Genomic DNA, 27,727 nt, shown 5'->3' with positions numbered 1-27,727 from the left:
AAATTCCAAGGACTCTTCTAAGCTAATTACGACATCTATGGCTGCAACCATGATCTAGGGTCTAGAATTTCTGTGATGCATTTCTGTCTAGGGGTTGGTACTGGTCTGGTTTCAGACTCGGTCTTATTAACCAACAAAACAGGATTCCCACGGCCAGCTAAACTGCTTTTTCTACATGGACCAATTTTGCGAGGAGCAGCAATGGGTGTCTGTAACTGCTCCATTTTCATAGATAACTTGGAGTCAAAGGAAGAACTACTTGCAGATGTGCAGTCAGACTTCTCCCAGTTTTCCTTGCCCAGTTGCTCTGTGTTCACCTGTGCTTTTGCACTGTATGGTGACTTATCGGAGGGTGGAGGTGGAGCTCTTCTTTTCTTTCCTCTGCTGTCACTAGGACTCACAGTTTCTCTTTTTGGACCCAGATGCGTGTTTTTCTGAACCACCATCTCATGAGATCCATCAAAGAGTGAAGCCCATAGGGAAGATGCAGACTCTTTTTGCTGGCCAAGCAAGAACTCACCATCACTCTCTTCGATTTTTCTCTGTATGATATCAGCTAAGCCCTCATGTTTCACTGGAGAATCAATGCCTGTAATTTTAAGGGACAGCAATTAACTCGGATTAAAAGACTACCAATGATTTTACTGCTACTGATTCAGACTACAAAACTGTATTAACTATGTCTCATGAAGTCTGGACTACTACTAAGAGTATTAATGGATGAAATGGAAAAGATTATATATGCTTTCAAAGAGAAAACTGAGGTGACAAGAGAGAACTGTTTCTGTGACAGCTGGCACTGAGGCAACAGGGTAGGCATTGATATTTCTTTCCAAGTAGAAAAAATAATGTACTACTAGGAAACCTGTATGTATTAGATATTAAACATATTTTGTTCTATAGTGCTTTGAAAATTGTTTCACAGAAGGCCCATGAAAAAAGCCTATGACTAAATATTCTTGTGCTTCCAGCCTACAGAAAATGGGACATCTTTACATACATCATTTTTCTTTATGTGCTTTCAGACTGTCTTGCCCCATTTCTTATCCCTCATATTGAGTTTTCTATATATACTGCAGTAACACTAGCCTCAAACAGCAGCAATATCTTTTCTATTGCAGGCCACACATTAATGATTTTCAACATATTTTTAAACACAGGGTTTTACCTACGAATACTACAAATAAGCAGGAAAAAAATCTGGTATATTAAGAGTGAAACAGAGTTTGTGTTCTGCTCCTCACTGATGTACTTGAGTACCAGTAGAATTATGCTACTGTGTTACCTTCGTAAAACTTCTGTATAGTTGATTTACTGCCTTTCCGCTCTGCATTCATAGCTTAGCTGGGACTCTCTCGACTGCTCAGTGCTCTGATGCACAGTAACTCAATGACCCACATGGCATTTTGAACATCTTCGCAGTTCCAATCTCAAGCAGCAAGCAGTCAGGCATTTATAGTTGCACAGTGTTTCTCAGCCAATACTGCATCGGATCCATTAAAACAAAGTGACCTACTTTTTCTAGTCTGTAAATATTATTTCTGTAATGAAACTATTAAAATAATCCTGCTGCATACCATTTTGCTCTGTAAAAATACAAGTCTCAAATACATGCTAGCTAGATTTTCCAAGCATATTTTTCAACATCATTACCAAAGACCAAACGATTAGGTAAGTTATGTTAGGTAAGCCTTTAAATAGCCTTAAGAACAGCAAATTAGTTTCATGCAACTAGTTAAAGACATTATTGGTTTGCAGACTGGACTATTTTACCTTTAACATTTCCTGAGCTTTATACTACTCTTACAATGCATGTTTATTTCTAGTGACAGTTTTTTTTTGAATGTGTTCAGGGCTCCCTAGTTACAGTTCAGATTGCAGATTTTTTGGCTCAAGGTATAAAAATGTATTCATTATTTGTGCTATTACAAATTCAAATTTAATATGCACTCCTTGGTATGCAATTATGTTGCTCTTTCATTGTCTGAACTGTCCTTGAAAAACTTAGTGGTTCAACATCAACACCAGAAGCCATCTGAATACAGACAATGTTGTTTCTGTTACCCTGCAACTTGAAAAGACAAATCCCACTTACTCATATCATTGTAGACAGAGGTCGCTTCTTTTGTCAAGAACAAAGGTGGTTTCCGTGGTGATGTAATCTTAATTTTCATAAGTTCTTCACAACAATGTTTCCACTGGCCTGAGAGAGAAAAGAGAACAATGACTGGAACTTAAAACACTTCAGCTTGAAAAAAACTGAAGTTATTAGGTTGTGTTAGGAAACTATCTCCAAAGCAATGCTAAACAGTAAGCATTTACTTTTGTTTAGCTGGAATGCTGTTGTGGTTTAACAGGATGCATTTGTATTTTCAAGCCTGTACTCATTCTCTTAGCACAAAGGTCATAAGCTACTACCTTTAATTTAAGCATCCCAGCGGTACTGTTATACTCTGAAGGTTGAATATCATAATTTGCTGCTTCAAATCCCCAAACACAGTATTAATTCCTCAGAAAAAAAAATCCTAAAAAAAAAAAATAAATATATATATATAATTTAAGGTTAGGGAAGATTCATGAAGTTATCGGGGACAACCTGCAATATACTGCAAGCTGGATGTTATACAACTATGTTACAGTGTTATAGTAAAGGAACATTCTGTCTCTAATAGAGGATAACTTGCCTTTTATCCGTTAGCAGACAAGGAAACCTCTTTTTCTATTAATAGATTTTGACCTTAAGGAAAACAAGACACAGTAAAATTACTTTGTTCATACCAATCATTCCAAGTTTTCTGAGCACATTAATTTTAAGAGAATTTTAGAACCAGGGAAGAAAAAAGGCATTTAAATGCCAAGTGACCCATTTTTTCTGAACCTAAGGAAAATGTCTCAAAAAATCCATGGGTATTCCATGTATAATGAATAAGAAATAGTTCTTTTACCCCAATCTACGGCTAATTTAAAGAGGATGCCCTAGTTTTTGCTTGGCATGTTTCTTTAATTGATAGAACCTTTTCTCATTGTAAATCAGAGCTAGAAAGGACTTGAAATACGAACTACAATACCAAGTTTTCACAGCCTCAATTCACTGATTTTATTGGTGTGGCCTCTGACTAAAGATTGATATTTCATTAATTGACCTGGTTCTGTTTTCTGACCTGATAAAAATGACTATCAGGAACCAACTATTCCTTGTCAATGACAGCATAATAACTGACAGTTCTTCTCTACTGTGAGTCAAACTACTAAAGCAGAGGAAAAAGAGAGACAAATTAATCTATATAGTTCTTTATAATAAGTATTTGGTGTTAAACAAGCAACACAGCATACTGCTTCAATACAGTTTCACCATTTTACACCAATAAATGAGTTTCTTCTCCCATTTAAGAACAGCATTGTTCCAGAGGTTAGCCAAAGGATCAGGGTATCAATTTATCATCTCATTTATATCATCTATTACAAAGCCTCAGGTACAGCTTTTACTGGGTTCAAGCAAGCAGCACATATTTGCATGACTGGATTGGAGCGTGGCTAGGTGAGCATATTCCCGTGTGACAAGGGGTACCAAAACCTTAGAGGTACCAAGAGAATCAAGTAATCCCTATTGCAACGAACCACAGTTTAATTCATCCATAGTACTGCTGAGCAAGGAAATCCCACCTACATGTGCCTACTTGCAAGGGCTGGTTGAATCTGCATCCCAGCCAAGGCCCCAGATGAATCCAGCATCCTCACCACTTCCCACTAAGGCTTCCACGCCCAAAGGTTTCATACTTGCAGAATCTCACAAACCAACACACCACTGGTAGGACGCCCAGACAGAGGCAGACTCTTCCTGCTACAGTGGAGGATGAGGTGGTGAGAATTTAGCAGTCCTTAAAAAAAAAAAAATAAAAAAATATCTAGAACATTGCTAAAAGAGACCAAGCTCTCTTGAGATGGACAGACATACTCCACTTCTCGTTTCCTGCAAAAACCCAGACTGAACACGTGGACTTCAGTTTAGTCAAACATTTGCCTTCCAACGGTTTAGACCACCACTCGATATTATCCCAAAAAACATTTTTCTTCTCATTGTTGCAAACAAAGGCTTATGAGGCAATTCCAATTCAAATTGTTCAAAGATCTCTTTGATGTTGCATAACGCCCCACTTGGAGGGCACGCTGCCAGCACTGCCTGCTTACTTACTCTGATCGTAAAAGTGCTGCCAGAAAGCCTCCATCCACCTGTGAAGTTCTTCCCTACTGTCAGTAGCAAAAAGTTGCATCACAGCCTCTCCAGACACGGGGTTGATAACAGAGAAGTTCTTAGTTCTTCTCTTGGAGTCCTTATCCACAGCTCGAATTCTGGTTTCCTAGAAACAACAAACTGTAGTAAGGAGTTATTGCTTCAGCTTCACACTGGCATCACCTTATGGCCAATGACAGTGTAAGGGAGGTATCATTTGGCTTTTTTCATCTAATTGAGATTAATTTTTAAATTAAAAAAAAAGAGGAACTAATGTCAAGAACTGCTTATAAAAATATTTTCTCATAAAACTATTAAAATGGCATAAAATATGAAAAATAAGGGACTGGAGCAGAATTACTGCAGTTTAGTTCTGAATTACAGAACGTACGTTCTAGGTTTCCCCTCCCTCTGCCTTCACCAGCTCATCTCACACCGCTCATCCTTCACAGTTTAGCGAATAACCTAAAATAACAGCAAGCAGCTTTTTCTCTGAACTCTTCAGCTGGACAACCACGTTGCTACAGCTACTGTTTGGGTCTTCTACTGTACTTCTGTGGGCCATTGCTTATGCTGTGTATTCTAAACTTCTATCTATTTTATGTTCATCTTAGTGAATCGGGACATTAAGGGCTAATACTGCAGTGACAGGAAATTTAAAAAGAAACTCATCTAGTCCACATTTAAAGGAGCATTTGTAGCAGTTACTCATGCAGTTCTGCTAGAACAAATTTCCAGCGTGAAAAAACATTTTGCTCTAATGTAAAAAAAATTCTATTTGTCATTTCTAAATAGACATTTTAGTTTTGCCTTAATTAGGGACAGCTACATAGAAACAATTAAAAATATATATGAGAGGTATATCACAAGCCTACCAAATTTCTTCAGCTAATGTTAGAAAGGGTCTTGGATTATGCAGCAGCATTGTTACAGCTAAGGTTTCCCCTTCTGTTCGGGGACATAGTTCAATTGATTTTTACCATCTGGACTAGATCCAGTGGTATTTTCATAGCAGCTAGTTTCTTTGTTATGGCATTACTACAGTAAAGAAATCACTTATGCCTAAGTGAGTGGAAAAAAAAAATCATATATAAAATACTGGAAGATTTTAGTTAAAGCCTGATAAAACACAACTGAAAAAATTTCCAGAACGACTGGTCAACATTACTGCTCATCACAACATGATGAAAAAATTAAAATAATTAACATTACTTTATTTACAAAGGTCAAAGCAGAAACCCCAGAAATATCTGCATATACAATTCAATCTGACTGAACAAGCAATGACCTATTACAACACTGCTCTTCAAAGGATTTTCGGCACATCCAGCAGAGCAGCATAATCCCAAATCCTGACGGGATGATGAGTTTCAGCGCCAGGGAACCAGCCGGCACCCCTACAGGTGGCCAGCCCCGGAGCCTGGCAGGGCACGAGGCTGCCATCTTGCTCATTCAGGCCATTCATCGCTCTCGTGCCGCACAAGGATGGATTCTCCCCGCAAGGGACCCAGCCGGCACCCCTACAGGTGGCCAGCCCCGGAGCCTGGCAGGGCACGAGGCTGCCATCTTGCTCATTCAGGCCATTCATCGCTCTCGTGCCGCACAAGGATGTCCCCTGGCACGGGGGATGCCCCAGGTTTTGAAGGAAGCCCACAACCACAGCTGGAGTTGTGTTTGAACGTCTCCTCTGCATGGACAGTGAATCTGACTGCAATGGTGGGCTCAGGGCATTCCTCAAAATACAGTGGGGACAGATCAACCGTGTTCCTTTTTACACAATTCAACCAAATGCCAAACATCTGCTAAAGATGTCAAATACACACCTACAGAAATTAAGTTTACACATGGGATCCCATGGGGATAAGCCTAGTTCTGATACTCAGAAAGCCAAAAAATGCATTACCGAAGTAACCATTTGAAATACCAACAGCTGCTTGTAGCATATCTGATGGATATGCTCATTTAAATTCTTCTGTCTAAAAATAGGAGATGAAGTAATTCATCCATAAGCGCTCTATATCCCATTAACTCAGGTAACCATAGATACCAGCAAAAAAAATTAAATCAAATAGATTAACATTTGACAGGTAAGAACTTCAAGCATACTATACACACAAGTTTATTTAATGATGTTTGCTGCAGGTTTTATCCCACCACTACGGTATTATTCAGAAGAGATAAATCCTCAAGCAACAACCTATATCTGATGCTTGAGTATTTAAGGAGTGACGTATTTAAGATGCCATTACAGTAATGGGCTGATGAATTTACCAAGTTTGAGTGAATTATACTACATGCCCAGATCCACTTAATCAAAAAAAAAAAAAAAAAAACCCAACAAAAAAACCAACAAACCCCCCCCCCCAAAACACCACCAACAAAAAGTGTCTTAAAGTACCATGTTATAATAATGCTCAACCTTTCGCAGTCTTAGAGACAGCTGAATCAACTCTGCTACAGCTATTGCAAAGACCCAAACAATCAGTGGATCGGGAACAGAAAAACTGAGTTGAATCTTGAACTCAGATGACTCTTTTGGGGAAGATGAAGCCAGTCTTACGTCCTATACACAAAAGATTGTTTTGGTTTTTTTTTTTGAAGGTGGGGAAAGGCTAAAAAGGAAAAATGGTATTTTTTTTTTTTTTAATGTAATGGAAATATGACCCTTCCTCTATACTTTTTCCCCCCCTAAAAAAACAAAAAACAAAAAATCTCTGTGCCTGGTAATATTTCTCTGGAAAGTTCATCTTTTAAGCTAACAAGGAAAGGGAAGAAAAAAAAAACCAAAACAAAAGAGCAAGGGAAGAAAAGAAAGGGGGAGAGAGAGAGAATTTATTTATTGTTGAGGTGCAATACTTTCCTGCTAAGCCAATCCACACACACTGAGGAGTGCTGGTTATAAAAGATCATTTCAAGACATCAAAACAAGTTGCAGTTGTTAACAAAAATATTGAATAGCCTAAGAAGATCTAGTTCTCTATCTATTTTAAGCTTAAACAAACCAAATGCCATATAACAAACCTCCTTCATGTTTTTAGTACCAAGGAATAAACCAAGAAATAACAACGCAACACTGGAAACAAAATGTAATCTGTTCCTGTGTTGGTTTCTGCTGTAATGTTAACAATTTCCATGGGGTTTGCTTTAGGCAAGCAGGGAAATATGGCTAAATTTAAAATGATGGCTTTCAAACACATTAATGCACAAGACTCTCTTCACCAGATCAGCTATGAATATTTTCTTCTTTCATCTTCATTGTTTTGTGAACTTGTATTAACATAACCCCATGGTCACTGGATGGTAAGTACAATGTCTAAGTATAACATGGAAGAGCAATATTAGGATTTCTGTGCCATTTTAGCTATCTTCGGAGCAAAGCAGCAGCTAAAAACCAGAGGAGATGGCATTCTATGACTAGCCAGCATTCTGCGGAGCACCAGGGAGCCAGAAGGCATCGTTTCCAAACCACTCAATTTGAGCACATGTGTTACAAGGTCCACCATGTGGGATCTGGGTATTATATCTGCTTCTCCAGCCCGCATCCACAATCTCTTTCAAGCAATTGCAGGACTAAACTGAGCCATCTGGTGTGAGATACCAGATATTTGGAGGCATTTAACTAGTCTATGCTTTTCCAAAATATTTTCCCATGTATGAAGGCTTGTCTAAGTCAACCAGTGGACAAAGACCTTACTACAAAAAAACACATTTTCAGGGCTGCTCTCATTTCACCACTGCTGGAGTTCTCTGATGCAGAGAATATTGCTCATATTGCTGTCTCCCTAAATGTTTACATTGTCAAGAACTCATATTGATATCCTGCTCCAGACCAAGGGTGAACTCCCTGGTTTCCTAGAAATACTGCATCGTTCCCCTAAAGTTATGCTGCTGCAGCCATCACTACATTCTCCAGTGAATTCCCTACCTGCCCTAGCCCAGAAGAGATGTTCCACCAAGAACTGTCACTCAAGGCAACAGTCTGCAAGAAATGCCAGCTTGATTTCATCTTTTCACTCCTGCTACACTGTTTAGCAACCCAATCTATGAACCCTAAGTCCATTGCTGGAAACACTTTTTGTTCCTCATCCTCTTCATCTCAACAATTAGCATGAGCACAGAGCTATCCCTGGGGCTGCCACACAGTGTGGGACCAGACCAAAGACTGCACTGGCAGAATATGCCAGGACAGAAATCACGGGCCTATGTTAATTCAAAGCAATGTCCCAGAATTCCTCAAGCTTCAGGCACACATCGCACAAAAAAAGTTTTATAATCTGTGCCCAGGACACAATAGGATATGTATTCCAAATACTGAGCAACTAACGTGAACTGCTGGCACATGTACCAATTTGCTAAATTATCGGGCATAGGCAAGGCCTTTATTATTCATTTCAAACTAAAGAAAACTTGAAAAAAATTCAGGAACTGGCCCGTAAGGATTATTTCTTGTTCAAATTGGATTCCAGCAAATTTTCTTTGCTACAGAAAATATAATTTCTCTTTTCCTACTTAGTTGTGCAATATAATATGTTATAATCACATTTAGCTGGAACAATAATAGTAGCACTTGCATAATAGGAACTGCAGAACCATTCTTGCTCAACAGCAGTAGCAGTGAAGTCATCTGAAGTTGAAGTAATGACTTTGCTGGTCTTAATGGCTTCTTCAAGTCTCGATTCAAAAGGGAATGGAAAATAAGGCTATCAGTGTGAATATTTTCCAGACAGTTTCTCATAAATCCAGATGATTTCATTACTTTTGAGAAAGTATTTTTCAATTACATGTAAAGGATCAGCTTCACATTACAAATGAAAATGCCACATATGCAACCAGAAGAGATTTTAGTTAGAACGTCTAAAGTTGATATTCAATCTCAACTTTCATTTTGATATTGCTGTTTCTATAACAACATGTAGCAGACAAGCCCATATGATTAGTTTGATTTCATTTAATCCGTAAGAGAAATTTCATAACAGAGGAAACAAAAAATATCTGCAGGCATTAAATTATTTTCAAGAGAAACTGTTTAAGTAGTGAAGTACCCAAATATATTTTAAATTGCAATTTTTTTTCTGGTTTTAATTAAATTGAAGAAAGATTCACAGTCATATTCTCCAACAGTCTGAGGTTTTTGTAAAATGGTATAAGATACATGATTTATGTACCTTCTACATGTTAGCTTTAAGGATACTCTGCAAACATACAGACAGTCTCCCAGCAAAGGCTTATTAAGCTGGATTTTAGGTTCTAAGTGTTTTGGTAACTTGGAGGAGCAAAATACCTTAGTATGGTTATTTAAAAAAGAAAAGCAAAAGTAGGATACAGACCCAGAGACCTCCAAGGAAAGATTTGGGGTAGCCTGATAGATAATTTTCAAAACTATTACTGTCACATTTTAGAATATGGATTTAGTCATTTTCTAATTTACTGAAGTTTGCCATTTCTTAACTGATATTGTGAACAGCTGGAAAGCAGAATTATGGCAAAGGGTGACTGGTGCAATTAAAAGAGACTGAAGAGGTAAGCAAGTGAACCTGCTTAAATATCACATTCTAAATACTTATTTAAAGTAAATGCCTGAACAATTGGAAGAAAAAATGGCTTTGTTAAAAGATACGACACTAGCAGAAAGGTGTTTTTAGTTAAGGAATCAATTTAAATCTTAGCACATTAAAAAAGAAGTCCTAGCACAAACAGGTCACCCCTAGTTCAAATGTTTGGTTTACATACAAGTCTCACTCCAGGTGAGAATGCAGTCCTGTTTTCCAGAAACTTTAAAGCTACCACAAGCTGATACTGCTGTTATAAGCAGCAGTTCTTTATTACTCGATGTCCCTACACATTCCCAATTGTAGTCTTGCCTTGTGCCACACAAGCATTTGTGTAGCCATGTAGTGAACCGGATAGGAGAATTTATAAAAGGGAACAACAGTTGAAACCAACTCTCCTCCTTCCCCCCAAATGAGCTAATTTTAACCCACACCAGTTTCCTTGTCCAACTCATCAGTCAGCAACCCTAATGCCTGCCCTGGCATAAAGCAGCACAGCAGCCAGAACAAGCAACTGGACTGGAGGAATCCTTCTTTCAGAATTAGTGTTGGCATCAAGCATCCAAGTAGTACAGCAGCAGAATCCAGATCGATCTTTGCTTAACACAGTTTCCAAATGGGTCTATTTACTTATGTAAGATGAATCTAGCTACATCAATTGCAAATAACATTAAATTCCTCTGCTCATCCTTACATGATATTAACTCTTGATGACTGCACCAAAAACAGTTTTTGAAAGTGTTTCTTCACTTTAATGCTTGCCATTCTAGAAGGTCCTTCCAATAACATTCCTAAATTGAACACTTGACTACTTACTTCAAATTCAATATTTAATGTTTCTTTAGCCAAATAGTAAGTAACATTTTAAGTTTTAAACCCAGCCTTTCGAATCAGGATACAAAAAGCAGCAAAAATGTCATCCTAGAGAACAGAACTTCCAAAGTTACTGTGCGCTGTACAAAACCAGTATTAAGAAAAGCAGCTTATTTTAAGGCACTAAAATATTTTGAACAATTTTCCAGCTCTCCTTCTAATTAAGACTGTGGCCAAATAACACACAACAACAAAAAAGCTTTTGTTAAAATTTCACCTTGCTGAAGACAAAAGTCTACCAGAGCACTGCCAAGGGTCTGTAAGCAATACATTTCCAAGGGCTGTCTTATGGAACTGTCATATAACTAGTTATCACTTTTCCTAAAGAAAAACATCCTCCTTTTTACCTCTATGTTAACCATAGAAGGAACTTACGTCCACAGCTAAGAAATGTAATGTCCTTGCTAAAAAAATTCAGTGACTGCAAATTTCACTGAAGCATATCCCACCCACATGCTACCTATAAAGCATTCTGCATACCAGCAGCTTCAAGCCCAAATGGGTGTAGGTATGTCTTCAGACAAAACCAAACTCCCCCAGAATAAACAAAAAAACCTCTATATAACCAATTTTACCTTGTTGATGGAAACTGTCAATGCTGGCTCCAGTTTAGCCTCAATTTCTTCTGGAGAGTAATAACAAGAGAGCTTGCCACCTCTTAGTACGCAATACAGCCTCCTCCAGCTAGTTACACTTCCTATCATTTGCTAAAGGGAAGAAATAGTTAGAAATTGCCAGACAACCTACAAATTAAGAGCATATTACAAAGTATACACAGATCAGCCCTGTGTGATCAAAACTTAGCCACACTGAATTCTTTCCTAAAACAAAGACTTTGTGTTGCAGAACACTTCAGAGTCACAGATTTTTGAAATGTTAGCAATACTTTAAATGTCTTCTGGTGTTTTACAGTTTTTGCACATTTATTGTCTTATGACACTCAAAATACAGAATCTGCAGGTTCACACACACAGAATGAAATCTAGAACTGGTGTCCATTGTAAGAAAGAAACCCCCTTTATTGCTACAGTAATTACACAATAAGAGAAATAACACAATAAGAGTATCTCACTTTGGAAATACACAGTACGTTCAACAAAGGTCAAGCAAAGATGTTTGTCTAGAATTTCCACTTTCTCAAACGAATTTTCTCAACAGCTTTCATAAATGCATTGTAGTTTCACAACCAGTTTAAAGCCTGTAATTCAGCACTCTTGACAAATGACCCAGCCCCTCTGGCCCTCTGCTATCACCTCGTTTGCCTAGTTGTGCAATGAACCAAAACAGAGAAGTAAACTGAGTTCACATGAATCATTTTTGAAGGGATGAGTTTAAACATGGCTCGGTTCACCAGTCAAATTCACCATGCTGTGAGATGAACTCTTGTGCTAGCACAATGAGGTATGTACAGGGATGAGAGCCACAGGATTATAAGGACTGCTGCCGTCAAGTACTAGCCTAAACCGATTCTGAAACAACAACTATACTTGATCTTATGTAACAGCCTGAATCATTTCATTGATAAGCATGCCAAGGAAACATTTATTTCTTGACGCTTAGCCGCTGAAGATACTGCTCATAAATGCAGCTGTGAAAGGGAATTTTCCCCCTTGCTCTAGGTAGAACAGGTAAAAAAAAATAACAGTTCTCAAGAAACCACTTCAGGAAAAAGCAAGTGTTTTAACAATTGACTCTTAGTGACAGCTATTAACAGAAGAGGATGTAAACACAAGCAAGGTCTTCTTACCTGCTGATTAAGAAATCCTGCCATCATATCCCTAGCCATGCAGGAAGGCTGAGCAACTAAACGGCAACACATGTTTCCATACAGGGGGAGCCAAAAAGAGGATTCCTCTGGGGGAAAAGTCCAGGCAAAAAACCAGACAAAAGACTTAGTTCCAAACGTTTGCCCTAAATATATAGTTTAGCCTTCTACATCCATTTTTACGTTAAGATCATGAATGTAAATAAGCATTTTTTATATCTAAAGAAAGCTATCTCATCCTGTAGGATTAGACTGAAACCAATTTTCAGTCTTCGGTAAGTTTTTTTTTTTAATTAACAACAACAAAAAAGAATTTCAAGTAAAAATTGAGATGTTCTGCAAGAACAAGTTGTTCTTACATAAAATATAGCACTAAATCTTATTTCACAGCTAGAAACATTTTGAAAGATAAATACATTGGCCATCTCATCCCAGCAGGATCCCCGAGCCCTCCCATTGTGGCGCACAGCTACATTTACACGAGCACTTTGCTTCAGATTGTTTTATTAAGGCTTAGAATTTGTATTGACTTCTGTCTTCAGCGCTGGAAGAGCATTTAGGATTCCAAGGAGTTTCTAATGAACTGCAACATCCCCCCTCGCTCAGCTCTGCTACGTAATAGGCTCTCTCTTCTGTAATTAAAAGCAGGTAATACAACGTTCCATTGACATGACTCTCTCTTCGGTCATGTTTTAGAAATGATTGTAATGAACCAACATATCCAGGTATGTCATTTCTCACCAGACTAAGTTATGTAAATTAATGACAGAAAAAGGAATTTGAAGAAGAAAGAGTATAAAGTACTAAATAAAGGCTTACAAATATCAAAGATACTCAGAATTATTCATCCAGCCCGCAAGAAACAAATGCCCCATAAATCTTCAAATCTGTACTTATTCAGAATTAATGAAGTGTAAAGAATGAAATTCTCTTTGAGGTCAAGTTTACCTAAGTAAAAGATAAAGTTCTCAGAAGCTACAGCGTCCCATGTCTTAAGTTAACAATTAGAGGGGGGCTTATGTGAGGGGTTATGCTTTCAGGAAATAATGGATGAAGTATCAAAACCTGTACTCGTGCTACTTAAAACATTACCTTCAGCTGCAGAGCAGTCAAAGTCCCTGTGTTAGCATCTAGGTTGACTGCTGCCAACTTGTGCTGTCCCAGAGCTGAAGTACAGCAACCAGCCTAAATTGCAAGCACACATGCTTATGTCCTGTGCTAAATCTGGGCCTGAAACAACCTAGCTGAACTGAAGCTATTTTTCTACTTTCCTTCTGACTACAGAGGAAAAAGCTGTTCTTCATTCTGATACCCTTCCTTGGTTGTAAGGAAGGGGAAATTATTTGTATATAGCTACAACTCACATAAGACCAAGATGCAAATGACAGAAAAAACTCCCAAAAGAATTAAATTTTCATCTGGACTTGAAATTTTACTCAACTTATAGTTTATTCAGCTGTGTACAGATGCCTGTTTTAGAGCCGTTAAATATTTTATTAAAGTTGTTCTATATTAAGAATCAAGAAAAATAATCTCTTTAAGCTCTTTAGTTTACAAGAGAGAGAAAAGCAAAATGTTACTGGTTTTTTATTTCCTTAAATTGGTACCATATGTACTTACCATTTCCTGTAATGGTAAGGTTGTGGGTCCTGAAATTGTCCTCAGCACTCTCCAGCCCCAAAGTGGTATACGCTAGCAAACTGTACTTTGCTCCACTAAATGTGAAAGAAAAGGCATGTTTAAGACATTTCTGCTTCACATTGCTCAGACAGTAATTAAAGAGAGCCTAGACATGCCCGAAATAACACATTTGGATACAAGGGAACACCAAGGTGCAAGGCACCAGATTGCCACCCCTCAACCTCCTCCCAACAGAACTCCCATATCTCTGGTTTTCCTTGTAAGCCAACCATGGTTGACCCGTGGTCTCTTCATCTGCTTCCTAAAGCCTTACCCTCCTGTATCAACCCATTGCAATTCCTCCAGTTCCCTCCCACCCCACAACCTCCAGGCCCTGCTGTCCAGGCCAACACCACGAGGTCCCATCAGGTGGCCTTTTCCATAGCCACCTCTCTTGAACCTGCCAGTCAGGAGACTTGAGTGGCCACTGCCTACAAGCTGGGCTCAAGATTACTGCTGAGCCAGTGATGGCCAAACCACGGTGTAAAGGCTGTGCTTTCCAACCATTTTGCACCCTGAGGAGGTTAAAAGCATCCCTCTTCTCTAGTCAGACACCAAGTACTTTCAATAGTTTCACAGCATTTATTCCTAGGCCTATATCAACTAGATTTGGTAATAGGTTCAAAAAATTGCTATAGTTAATAGAAAAACTGGTGACAAACTTTATCTGAAAATACAGGTTAAAAATTAAAAGCCTTTATACTGCTCCTCCATGTTGCTCTGCTCTTTTGCTTTGCTGGCGTAGACTGCACTTTATGAAACAGTTGTTCATATATGTATTTTTTAATAGTGTCTAATAGCTTGATTCTTTGCATGCAGAAATCGGTGCAGAAATCCTACAGTCAGTTTTGTAGCATAAAGGACTCTTTCACTTATTGTGCTTACAGGTTTCAGAATGTTATATCTTTGGTTTGGATTTTGCCTAGGGAAAAAAATCACATTTACAATTCAGCACAGTGCATGTGGAATGCAATTCTTGGAATAAACCAGTATAAATTTGGTACATGTTTAACCTTTTCCCCCAAATACTCTTCAGACCGAGTAACAGACTTACAGTCCAGCAACGCAGTAAGAATTCCACCTGGCAAATGGCAGTTTAAACAAAGTTCACAAGAAAACAAACCCCTCAAAAATCAGTAACTACTCTCCCTAACAGGATCTAGAATAAGATCCTTAAAATATCTTCAGTACAGCATAAGATAGCTCAGTGGTGTAAAAGGTGAGAAGACACTACTGAACTAACATCACTAAAAAATAGTTTTCTATCATAATATTTCTCAAATGTTATTTTTCCTCATAGCACAGCAGGAACACACGGTTTTAAAATCTTTGGCCCTGCAGAGGAACAAGGCCCTAGCCCTAACCCTAATGAAAGTGGAGGAGGAAAAGTAGCAAGTTTGTTAGCAGGGAGGTCTGTTACATATCTATCTCAAGGGAATAAAGAGAAAATTAAATACGATATAACATTCTGGGCGAAGAACCACTGCTGTGAAACGTTTCAAGAGGGCAATCTGCACAAAAACTCATCAGCATTTGTATATACTCCCCACAAGACAGTTCCCTAACAAAAGATTCTCCACTGATTATGTTTTGCCCTGCAGTTGAGCAATACATTACAATTCTATTTAAACTGTACCAAAAAGTTCAGTTTCTTCTCACAGATAAAACTTCTGTGCTGATTTTAAAGTTACTTTTTTTCTAAAGCATGACTAATTACCACAACAACCTTGCCAAAAAAAATAGCTACTTCACTTTTAAAATATGCTTCACAGTAACATTTTCGTTCTAAAATATAACAGTCATTCCTTTCAGCCAGCTGCAATATAATTCAGAAAAGTTTTATCTGCAAATATTTTTCAAATTTAACTGGCTAATCAGGATTGTTGACTACATTTGCCTCTACATTTCACAGAATTAGCTAACTGCCTTAAATGGCAGTTTCTTTGTATAACAAAGAATAACCTAACTGCTGCATCTCATTCAGTACTTTGCATATCTATAGTATTTTTCCATGTAATAACTTTATTCAAAAAAAAAAAAAAAAAATCGGCTCATCTCCATAACATGCCTGTGGCAAAGGCTCGTTCTTAAATCTGTTTACTGATCAAGAGACAGAGGCACCAAAGTTGCCACACAGACACTAGCGTGGGAAGGTGCAACTCTATCATCCTTTCTATCGATGCATATTAATGAATGCATCTCAGATTCCAGAATCTGTTCCTGAGTATTAATTCCAATGTTAGAAAACCCAATCTTAGTTCACTCATCCACGTATACAGAGTGGAGGATTTGTAAGTCAAAAAAGAAAAAAATCTAATATGTTCACCTTTCGATCTGATCTTAAATAATAGAAGGTAAAACCAAATGCAACCTTCAGGTACTAAAAGGAATCCAACCATAAAGTGAGGCCATTAGATTAGACTATGCACTTCTAGCAAAATCCCACTATGAATTTGCCAATTCAAACATAGGACACCAAAGCTGTGCCTCCTGCCCAGTGGAGGACAATACATAAAAGGCAATAAAAACAAGTCCATGTGTAGGTCAGTGCTGCAAGTGAATAAACATGCACTTCAGGGGGTCTCTCCAGTGATTTATCCAAATACAAACCTAGTTACTCTGAAATTCAATAGTATAACTGCACTAAACATTTTCCTTCTACGACAAATGTAAAAAGCAAAAAATAAAAAAATTAAAGCTAGAATAGAAAAATTAAACAGGCAGACTGTATAGAAATGAAAAGAGAGACAATTAATAGTAGAAAGAATATCTGTATAACTGAAGTTAACCAACCTAAGCAACCACTCAAAGCACTTTGTCACTAAGCTTTTGCAGAAAGTTACAAGGCTGACAGTTTCCTCACTAACCAGGGAGATTTCTGAGCCAAGGAGTTCAACACAGAGGGATCAGAGAGTTTTTTGGAAAACTGAGAACTTTGTCCCATGTGTGCTTTGAAAAGAAAAAGGCCTGTGCAAGTGAAATCTACAGAGAAAAGATGTTCCTATAATACAGAAAGTTCCCCTTTTTGTTGCAGTTTAATTTCACCTGCTGGACTGGTAAGATTCTCTGGGAATACTTGAAAGATCTCTTGTAAGCTTGCAATCTCTTCCCCTCTACAAGGGCTACATACCAAGGTCTTACTAACATAAATCCTAAGGGGAGCCTATAAGAAAAAATTAATTTATTTTCTGCCTATAATAACCCATTTCTTTCCAAGAATCTTTTTTACTTACCTAGCAAAGCCATCATTAAACACATTATTGTTCATTTAACGCTGTTAAGAATGTAACAGTCACCATGAGATGATTATTTACAGTAGAAACAACAAACTTTAAGATGGAAGAAAGCAAAATACAATTACAACTGAGAAACCAAAAGCAAAACCCAAGGGAGGAGGCAGCTGTTCAGATTGTCTACCAATGTTTCTTCCTTAAAAAACAGGCATTCTGTATTCAAGAGAATATGGCCAGCAAATAAGCTAGTGGTTATATCTGAAGCAAACTGTACCTAATGATAGTGTGTCATCGCCCAACTGGAGCTTGTGGAAAGCACAGCCACCTGAGATGATGCAGATTGAAAGATAGATTGTCATTAGGTGGAGCACACTGGAAAGTTAATGATAAAATTTGCTTCGCTCTGTGGGCAAGATCTCTTGGATGTGTATTTTTGATTGAAACAGTAATATCAGTATACAGCAATATCAGTTTGACAAAGACAGAATATGCTTGAACGTTTCCTTTTAAAATCCAGGCAAAGAGACTACACTGAAACTACACTCAACACCTGGCAAGAATTAGGCATTGATTCTTAAGTTTTCAGCCACCAAAAAAAAAAAAAAAAAAGTAATTCCTTGAAAAAAATTGCTTTCTTAAAAAAAAAAAAAAATCAATATTATTAGTATTTGCAATTTGGGTACTTGGCCTGCTTAAATACCAGCGAAATTAAAGTAGCTGGGAAATATTAGTAGGCAGTTAACTTCATTAAAAATGCATGAAAGACTTAAGAACGTTTTTAAAAGGGAACAGGTAAATTACTGGGAACAGCATTTATTTCTATGGACACTGAAAAACAGTAAGTCATTTTAAAACATTCTGTGCTAAAGTAAATTAAGAAAACTCCTGTTCAGCAGCTTGTAACTGTAAAGTGCCTTTGACTGGCCCCAGTTTTACTGAAAAGCCAGCAAGTGGGATGGCCCCCATGCACACAGCACACACCCCAGGAATAACAAACACCTCGGTCCGCTTCAGTAAGGGGAGAGTGTACAAGAGAGGTTTCTCCTGTCTATGTACCACACTTCTTTATTTCACACAACTTATATTTGACAGACAGGTAGATATGTGTAAAAGTTACAAGCAAAACTGGCTAGGTGCAAAAATAATATGGTGGAGGGAGTAAATGGGAAAGGGGGGGAAGAAGAGGTAGATGGACAGAGGGATAGACAGACTGATCACACAAGCTTGATTTCCTCCAGAGATCAAACTAAAAATATTACAGAGTTTGCAAATAGCATTGCATTTACGAGGTAGCTGTATAGCAGAAAGATAAAGCCTACTCATGTGTTTCAAGATCAGAACCAGGCCCCAAGGCTGAGTAACATGGTTGCAATTCACACCTACTTTCTCATTTCCTATTTAAAATGTAAATTTTTTTTCACTTGGGTAAGTACAGAAATAATCACTTTCTTGGCAATTTTCCAAACATGTACAATATATTTGGCACATTTCTATTTTTAAAATGATAAAACCAGATTATCAATATATATGGCTTACTGGATGACCGGGTCAGGGGGCAAAAGGGATTCAGTGCTGTCTTCTTCCAGCGCAGCTTTGAGTTTCTTCCCAGTAGCTTTGCTGAGGGATGTTTTAAGCTTCTTTGCTAGTTTCTTAGGAGTGTTTGTTACATATAAAGACTCCTCTGTACAGCAACTATACACTTCAACCTTCACCTGGAAATCTGGTCTTGCTTCATCACTGAAGGGGAGGAGGAGAAAATTTCAGAGCATTTGTTAACAAACCGAGTATTGCAGCCAAGGAATGCTGCTGCTACTACGTATATTAAATAACATATATTTCTAATCAAGGGAAGGAATGCCATCAGATTCAGGCGAAGACATGCATTAATATGGAATTAAAGACTAGAGTACACAGAAGTAACTTAGTGTTGAAGTCATGGGATGGATGTTATAATTAACCATAAACAATTGCAAACAGGAAATTCAACGTTTAGGTTAAAAGCCGGGAAAAAAAATGGTGTTATGGAAATACACAGGCAAGACATTCAAACACACTTAAATCTGCCCTCTACTGTTACGCAAAAAATCACATGATTGAAAACCTATCCATGCCTATGGTTCTAAAACAGATTGAACTGTTTTAAAGGTATCTTAGTTGCACCCCATCCCCTTCACATTACTGAAAAAAAAAACCTTATCTCACTTAGAATCAACAAAATTTGCCATTCATAGCTTAACTACCTACTGCTGCATTCTTCTGTCCACAGCCTATGCTTTCTCTGTTTTCAGTTTCACCAATTCTCATGTTCTCAAGCTTAGTCATCAAACCAGAAGCCTAACCTCGTCTTTCAGGTACAAATCATGTCATTACACACATGCCCATAACGAAATCATCCCAAAGGCTTTTCTAAAAAGTCATTCTTTGTCTCAGGGGACACAAGGCAAATTAGAGTAACTTTTGTGCTTTTGTCGCAGTATATCACAGAAAATTATAATGGTCAAGTCTCATATCTTTGAAGAAGCGGATTTAAATCTTTGCCCCCACTATTAGCTTGAACAGGTGTTTAAGAGAGTTTAAAATCAGATTTAAAGATCCACTCTCTCAACCACTCAGTTTTCAGGAGCTTGATTTCAAGTTTTCTGTAGTTCTAGCTGTCCAGTCAGTCTTCCTTAGGAGACTGAATCTAAATTGCAAATATAAAAAATAAAGCAGGGGGGTGGGGGAAATGAAGTGCCTCTCAGGACTGTTAAAAATTATAAAGGAACAAAAAAGTACATAAGAACACCCTTCTACTCTTTTCCAGGTTACTTTTAAAGATAAGTGAACAATTTCCTGTCTAGTATTCTTCAGCTGTAAGGACTGTTGCTGTAGCATATGCTCATATAGGTGTAACAAAGCATGAGGTGTTGAAAAGAAAGTCTGGTTTTAAGGGAACTGTGACTGAGAGGAACATCAAAAGAGACCATAGCCTGCTGTACAGAATAATAAACACTGGGTGCAACATTCATGTCTATACATTTATAATACTTTCAGGTTTTAGTATTAATTTAATTCTGTCCTAGAGGTACAAGCTTGTTTTTCTCTTTATATAAAGAAAAAATGCTTCAGCATGGCAAAAATGAAAAGTACAATTCAAGTAGCACATCTACAGCTAGCATCGTTTTGTACATAAAAACCAACCTGCCAGAGGTGGGGATCCACCATCCACTGAAATTAACAGGACCTCTATTGATTCCTTTGGCTGAAATCCACTAAATTTTTTTGTGGGCAACCTTACTCATAATCATATCCAATTTCAAAAGAAAACAGCAATATTTGCACTTCATTCAACAGAAATAAATTATACTCACAATATGGTTACATTTTCAAAACAGATATCTGTTATTGCTTTATCCACGATAGCCACCTCTGTGTCAAAAACCTCAGCTCCCATTCTGAACAAACAAAAAACTGCATAGCGCTGTGATTCTGAAGAGAGCCAAAGAAATGTTTTATTAGCCATATTACACATCACAATACTAAATGTTTCCAGTAGACAAAAGTAGAAGAAATGGTAATTTGGACCTCTAAGGAATTGCCCTGAAAGTATTCCCACCATAAATTTTATATCATAGGATTATATGATAATTGAACTATCAAAGTTGCTGTTATAGGTCGAACAACATTCACAGAGGGAAGAATTCCTACCCCTGCTCTACTTTTTTTTTTCTCCAATAATCAGGGGTAGTTTGCGATAGCAACTTCAGAAATGTTAGTAAAAATGCAATTTTGTTTAATAAATTGATTTTAAGAAAAAAACCCAAATATTTGATCCAAAGCCCATCTCATTTTATGAATGTACTATATAGGATTAGACTATTTTGCCATGCTTAGCCTCTCTGACCCCATTGAAAATCAAAGTGAAATCAATGCCAGGTGACAGCTGGAACAGATTTAGGGTTAATCTCCATGACACAGCAAAATGCATGTACTTGAAGACTATCCAATAATCCACTCAACACCAACAGACAACTTTCATTTAAAATTTCTCACTGGAAACAGCCTCCAATATACTCTCTCAAGTGTCGACAAGACATGGAACAACATGTTTAATGAGAATTTTCTCAGCTATCCATTTAATAACAACACTTTTCTGTTACTACCTCTGGAATTTCTCCTCAGAAGGACTTCTTAGAGACTGGGGTTTAAATATACAGAACTACAGGACTTTGAACTAACTCAGCTTGCTACAACCAACAAAGGCAAGTTAAGAGCAGCTACGCAACAAACAGAGTAAATTACGGACCTACTGAAAGGTCAAAGAAGGGATTGAAATGAGTATGGACTTCCCCGTCCAGTTTAAATTTACAGGCATAAGCAATGGCTTATCACAGTAGTTCATTACATGTTACATACTTTCTTTATTGCTGAAGTGATCAGAGCCTTTCCACATTAATGGTATTCGAATATCTGAAGGGAAGAAAAAAGTAGGGAAATTATGTTATGGCCAATACTGTAGATCTGTGATCAAAACAAATTACAAAAAGTTTCTTGTTTCTTTTCCTAATGCTCTGGAGGTAATGGGACCTTCTACCCAATGAACAGCGTAACTATTTAAATTTTATTATCCAGCTCAAAAGAAAATTCATCAATTAGTTCAATTTGAAGCGTCATTTTCTTTTATAAATTATTCTAGGATAAAGAATGCTTTAACTCTCAGTTGAAAGGACCTGAAGTAACATTTCAGAGTGGCTGTGTAACGTAGTTCCGAGAGGTATTCTCAGAACTCAGAGGCTGAGCCCATTATTATGCACAGATGTAAACCAAAACTCTGCTTGTGCTAGAAACCACTCATCCAACTGCTAGAAGAAAAACTTCCTGTTTTAATGGAAATGACTGGGATACTTATACTGCAAAGACTTAAGTCTTGTTTTGCTAACCACAGAGAAAATATCACTTGTAATCATATTCCCAGTTAGAATTGTCTTAGCTGGCATAAAAAGAGTTTAGAAATTTTTTTTTTTTTTAACCTCAAAAATATCCTTCTGCATCAGAACCATAGTAGAGAGGCAATTACAGAACTATTACGTTAAGTCATGTCTATCATTTTAATATTAGGAGAGTATTGTCTTCAACAAATTTTCCAGTTTATCTACTCAATCCAACACAGTTCTGAGTATCATTTGCCTCCAGTTTCAAGGACTTAAGATTAGACGTAATGTTTTTTATTAGTCCCTTGTTAAAAGACAAAGGCAGTGGGCGCTTCATAAATCCAAAGTTGGTTTAAGTACAACACTGCTGTTTAAAAGTATATGCAATATATTAAGTGACACATGATGGCAGCAGTGAACAGCACTAGCTCAATTATCTTTTGATAAATATCTTCAGTGTTATTATAAAGCAGCATTGCTGACTCCAGTGTTGATCTTCATATGAGGCTGATGGAAAAATCCACACATAGTATGATAAGGTGCAAATAAGTAGTGGTATTTTGGCAACAGATCGTCATGCATTCCTACAGGGTTTTTTACCCACAAAACTTGTTGATTTAAGTGAAACCACATATAGTCACTCTGTTTCATTAGTTATATTAAATAAAAAATTTAAATTTAAGTTAATTTTTATTGTATTATGGCACATCTTATTATACATGCTATTTCAATTTTGAAATTTGCAAATTCATCTATTTAAGTGTTCTTTATAACTAATGAAGTTTCAACAGTGAACTGCCAGTATATAGCTGGCACTAGACTACCCACAACTTCCTAAAAATCAGTAGGTCACCACATTCTGAAACTGCCTCTCACTTCTAAAGATGCATTTGCATAGTAGACATTCCTAAAAATAGTTTTTTAAAATAAGGAAATAGAAACAGTTTCGTAAAAACAGTTACAAAAGTCTCTCCCAAACTTTAAAAAAATTTACATATTTATCTCTGTCAGAGACAAAGCACAGAAAGTTTCTAAAAGACCAAGGTATTAAATATACATAAATATGTGAAAACAGAGTTTGCAACATTTAAAGATGAAAAAAAGGCTTTTATTGTAACTCTAAATGACAATTCTAATGCGCTCAATACGTCTTGTTAACAATTAGAGTACTAGATTAAAGATTACTTCTGCATGCCACATTCAATATCACGCTGGCTGAAAAATTTACACCTTAGTCAGAAAATCATCAGGATATAGATAGTCAATCGCTTGAACAAGTTTAACATGATACTTGTAAATCAGTTTTCAATTCATTCTTGGATTGAAAGACCTGCCATTTATCAAAAACAAAGATCAATTTTCACACACCTTAATTTCAGTTACCATTAGCTGTAAATCCATGTGCATTCAAATTGGATATATTCAAGCACTACAATTAATCAGATTTAAAGCCAATGATTCCTTAATAAAATTAGTTTAAATTTTGATTACGCTTTTTGATCAACATTTAATGCATTGTCTTCTGACAAAAGAATTGAGAAGATAACATGAATTACATTATTTATTCACACACATGGGGGGGATAAAAAGTAAAAATAATAGAAGTGTGAAAATCTGTGGATTAAGGAATGCGCTCCCCACACAGTATCTGGCATGCAGTTGCTTTCTGTAGGAGTATACTTCTCAGTACTCCTGCATAGCTGTTCCTGAACTTTTGGTGTTGGCCACATGATCGCACTTTTTTTTGGTAATAGTCTAAGCTTCTGGCATGTACTAACCATATGATACACTAATATATTTATAAGTGGATGGATTACTTTCCCCTAAAAAAATCTGTTCCGTATCTTCAATTCTTAAATTACATGCCCACTTGTATTACATGGGCTACCACTCACTCCTCATTTCCAACCCTTCCCAGACAATTCAGTCACGACATCTCCTGATTCACACTGCCTGTATTTGCAACTGCATTCTCAACAAGGCACATGTGCCTCCCAAACACGCAGGGCGACTATAGCTGCAAATCCACTGAAGGTTGGCATACAAGAGAGAAGAAATGTGACATGCCCAATGTGCTACACAAGGACTGGGAAATACAGGGCAAGAAGAACAATGGGACATTAAGGATGTGATGATACTCAAGCTGCAGAAGCAGACAGGACCTGATCTGGCATGCTAAATGGACACAGGGTAATGGCTCAGAGGACAACGCAAGGAGGAACCCGGGAGGCATGTATTAATGTCATCTCAGGATCTCCCAATAATGCATCTTGTCCAGAGGCTCCTGCCCTTGCCAAGCACAAACAAGCCTGTCCCCACAATTACTTCTCATGTACCCCAGTTCTCTGCTTCTCAGGCACACAGTGGAAAATAACGAGTTAATAACAGATGATCTATAGAAAGCATAAATCTCTCAGCAGAGGCCAAGAAGAACATTTAGGCTTTCCTGCTGTAAACTGGACCTGGCTAGGCTTCCTGACATGAGTATCTGAAGAGGGGCGAGGCATGGCAGCATCCCAGCTCTCACAGACTTGAGTTCACCATGAGGGAGTTGATGCCTCTTCATCTTCTTCGCCTCGATCTATGCCATACTTCCAAGAATGATAACCTCTAGTTTGAGAACCACTATGTTAGTAACAGGACAGGATCATTAACAGATGGCACATAACAGGAAGTGGTGTATTTCACCCTTCTATTCTCTTGTCCCATCAAAAGAAACTAGCTAAATGTTTCATATTCTAAACAAATTTTTCATGAGAGTCCTTACACAATTCTGATTTTTCTAAAGATAACAAGTGTATTATATGATCCTAAAGTCTTCACTGCAGATAATTCTATGAATCTGACGAAAGGTGCAACCACAGCACAGACAGGCAAACAGATGCTTTCATCCAACTACCATAAGGAGGAAAGACAGATACACATTCTGCAAACAGCTGTGCTGGCAGGAAACATTACTGAACCATGTGCTCATCACCCTTCTACTAGAAGCGTACGACTTAAAAGCACAAGTCCCCTTGAAGCACAAGAGGATTTATGCCCCTGAATCACACACAGAACACTTTAAAAATACCATCTTGTTTGTACAATTTGTATTGCAAGTTACTGTCCAGCCAACTAGCTCCTATAATTGACTACCCAGCCGCTTACCTGATATAGCAACCTTTGCTCTGCATGCCACCCGGTCTTTTGTCCCGTTTTCTGAAGACCTGCCAAAAAGAAGGAAAGAAAAATGAGGTTCGAGATCTGTGCATTTAGACTTCTAAAACTCAACCCTTTAAACATTAAAAAGCGTTGGGGTTTTCATATTATAGCTCATTTCAAATGTCTTTCTTTAAAGTTAAATTTGGTATCTCTGGTTTAAGATATGAGTCATTAGATTCTTGAGGATAATCTGGAAGGAAGGTACACCATCAATTTTCTTAATTCCCTAGAAGATTTTACTCCAAAGCTTATTTAACCTGGATATTAAAAGACAAGTAGATTCATCTTCCTTGTCTTTTCCAGTGCCAACAGAGTCAAATACATTATCAACTTTTCCCTTCTGTACACATCAATGAATAAGCAACTTAATTTATCAGTTCTGTTATTGCTTAAGAGTTGCCTCCTTCTCTATTAATAGAGATCAATTACAAAGTGTTGCATTGTTAATATTGTGATTTTATATGCAGGCAGTTTGCTAAGTAGCCAGAGTGTAGAACTCAAGGTCGACCTTAAATTGAATCAAAACAATCTGTAAATAATGAGTATCAATACAGCGCTCTCCTATCTGCCACTGCTCCTGACTTCTCACCAAATAAAGTGAAATGAAAATCTCTAGCTGCTACCAATACCCTGACTTCTAGAGGCAGTTACAATATCTTCACAACCCTCAGATTATGGACCCACGTCACAAGAAACAGGGACAAAATTCACTTAAAACCCTAGAATTTTCTCTCTCAGCCATCATCATTTTAGCTGGATTAAGCTTTAACCAAATTCCAATCTTGAGCAAATACTGAAAGAACTACAAATGCATTGTCAACTATCAAAGATATGATTTAAATGGTAGAGAAATAACTCTATACACACATGTCTTGCGACCTCAAGATCATGTGATCGTGTGATCTCAATGACCTCACAGGGTCCTTTGAATTGTCACTGAAGACAGAACTCTAAGCAATGCACGAGAGGCACAAATCAGGTAAACAATACTGCTGACTATGATTGTAAGAAAACAATACAGCTGTTCAGCTATACCTCCAAGTACCTCTGCCCTGTCCGAGACATGTGCCATCACCGTTCTGTACTCACTAACATCAGACCAGGACTTGATAACATCAGCATACTCAATATTATTGCATCATTAAAACATAAATAAAAGATAAATCACTATAAAGCTCTTCATCTTAGTAGGAAAAAGCAATACAACTGCAGTAATTGCAGAGTACCACAAGTTAGAAGTGTTAGCTTTCAAAATCAGCTGTCACGATAATAGTTGATGTAGTCAGAAAATGCAATTCTTTCCTTCAGTGAATTTCTCCTATAAGACCAGATTTCTGAAAGCAAAAAGTAACAGGGCTGTTCCTATAGATAGAATTAACTGGAGCTAAGCATGTACTCACAGAGCTTCTATGCTAAATTGCAATATAATATTTCATTAAAGGAATAACCTGAGAGCAACAGTGTCTCTGCACCAGGATTCTCAACATTGCACCCAAAATATATTCCATTAGGCAAAAAATTATAACATTATTCAAATAAACCATGTATACTTTAGTTCATTCAAGAGTTATAACATGAGAAAATTTTCAACTGAACTGATTTTTCTTCATATTTTTATTGTTGTGGTTTTTTATTACTTTGCTGTAGTAAACAAAAATGGCCAGCAGAGGGTATCAATTAACCATGATGATTCCATCATTAAAGGGACCTTAATAACAATAGAGAGAATGAAAAGTAGAAATAGGTGTATTCTGATTCGGGTAGTTTTGTTTTGTTCCTTCAGACTTGTTTAGGTATCTTTTCATATGTTAAGGTAATCAAGAAAATATGTCTATTATGTTACCTTGTATTCAGATGCCAAATTCTAGTTTAATGTCAGCAATAAAATCTACCCAGAAAAATATGACTTGTATTTAATTTCTTAAAGTAAAAAGAAGACATTGGACTGTTTCTGTAAAGTAATGTATGTTTGTATGGGGGAAGACAGAAGGAAGGGTTTAAGTCTGCTTTCCTAGACAGGCTGATAAGAATTCACATAAGCAAAAGCCTGATTCATAATGCTCTGTTTGAATTTGAGCTGCTACTCACTGCTCTTCAGTTCTGCACGAGACTAGCTCTTCTTTTTGGTTCCGTAGCTCTGTCCTGTACGCAAGTATACGAGCATTGCAAACCATCAGGTTTTTAACTGCTTGCAAAAGTTGGTCTTTCTGTGTGCTCACTGCAAGTAGCTTACAGATGCCTTCTCGCATGCGGATTTCAAAGTCAATCTTCTCCCGGATGTC

At 37.4% G+C, this 27,727-nt stretch overlaps 1 protein-coding gene across 1 annotated transcript; it reads right to left on the bottom strand.

Moving 5' to 3' along the window:
• RTKN2 (rhotekin 2) lies at positions 1 to 27,727 on the bottom strand. Its single transcript, XM_009637006.2, has 11 exons — positions 27,534 to 27,727; positions 25,392 to 25,450; positions 21,727 to 21,780; positions 20,682 to 20,799; positions 18,868 to 19,068; positions 14,039 to 14,133; positions 12,401 to 12,507; positions 11,229 to 11,360; positions 4,193 to 4,358; positions 2,096 to 2,203; positions 1 to 589 (listed from the first exon to the last, which is right to left on the bottom strand). Exons 1-11 carry the CDS (start codon positions 27,692 to 27,694, stop codon positions 36 to 38), a joined length of 1,755 nt encoding a protein of 584 aa, XP_009635301.1. The 5' UTR covers positions 27,695 to 27,727; the 3' UTR covers positions 1 to 35.

The sequence above is a fragment of the Egretta garzetta genome, unplaced genomic scaffold (genome assembly GCF_000687185.1).
Source record: "Egretta garzetta isolate BGI_Z169 unplaced genomic scaffold, ASM68718v1 scaffold204, whole genome shotgun sequence".
Taxonomy (NCBI): domain Eukaryota; kingdom Metazoa; phylum Chordata; class Aves; order Pelecaniformes; family Ardeidae; genus Egretta; species Egretta garzetta.
This window is presented reverse-complemented; position numbering and strand designations above follow the sequence as displayed.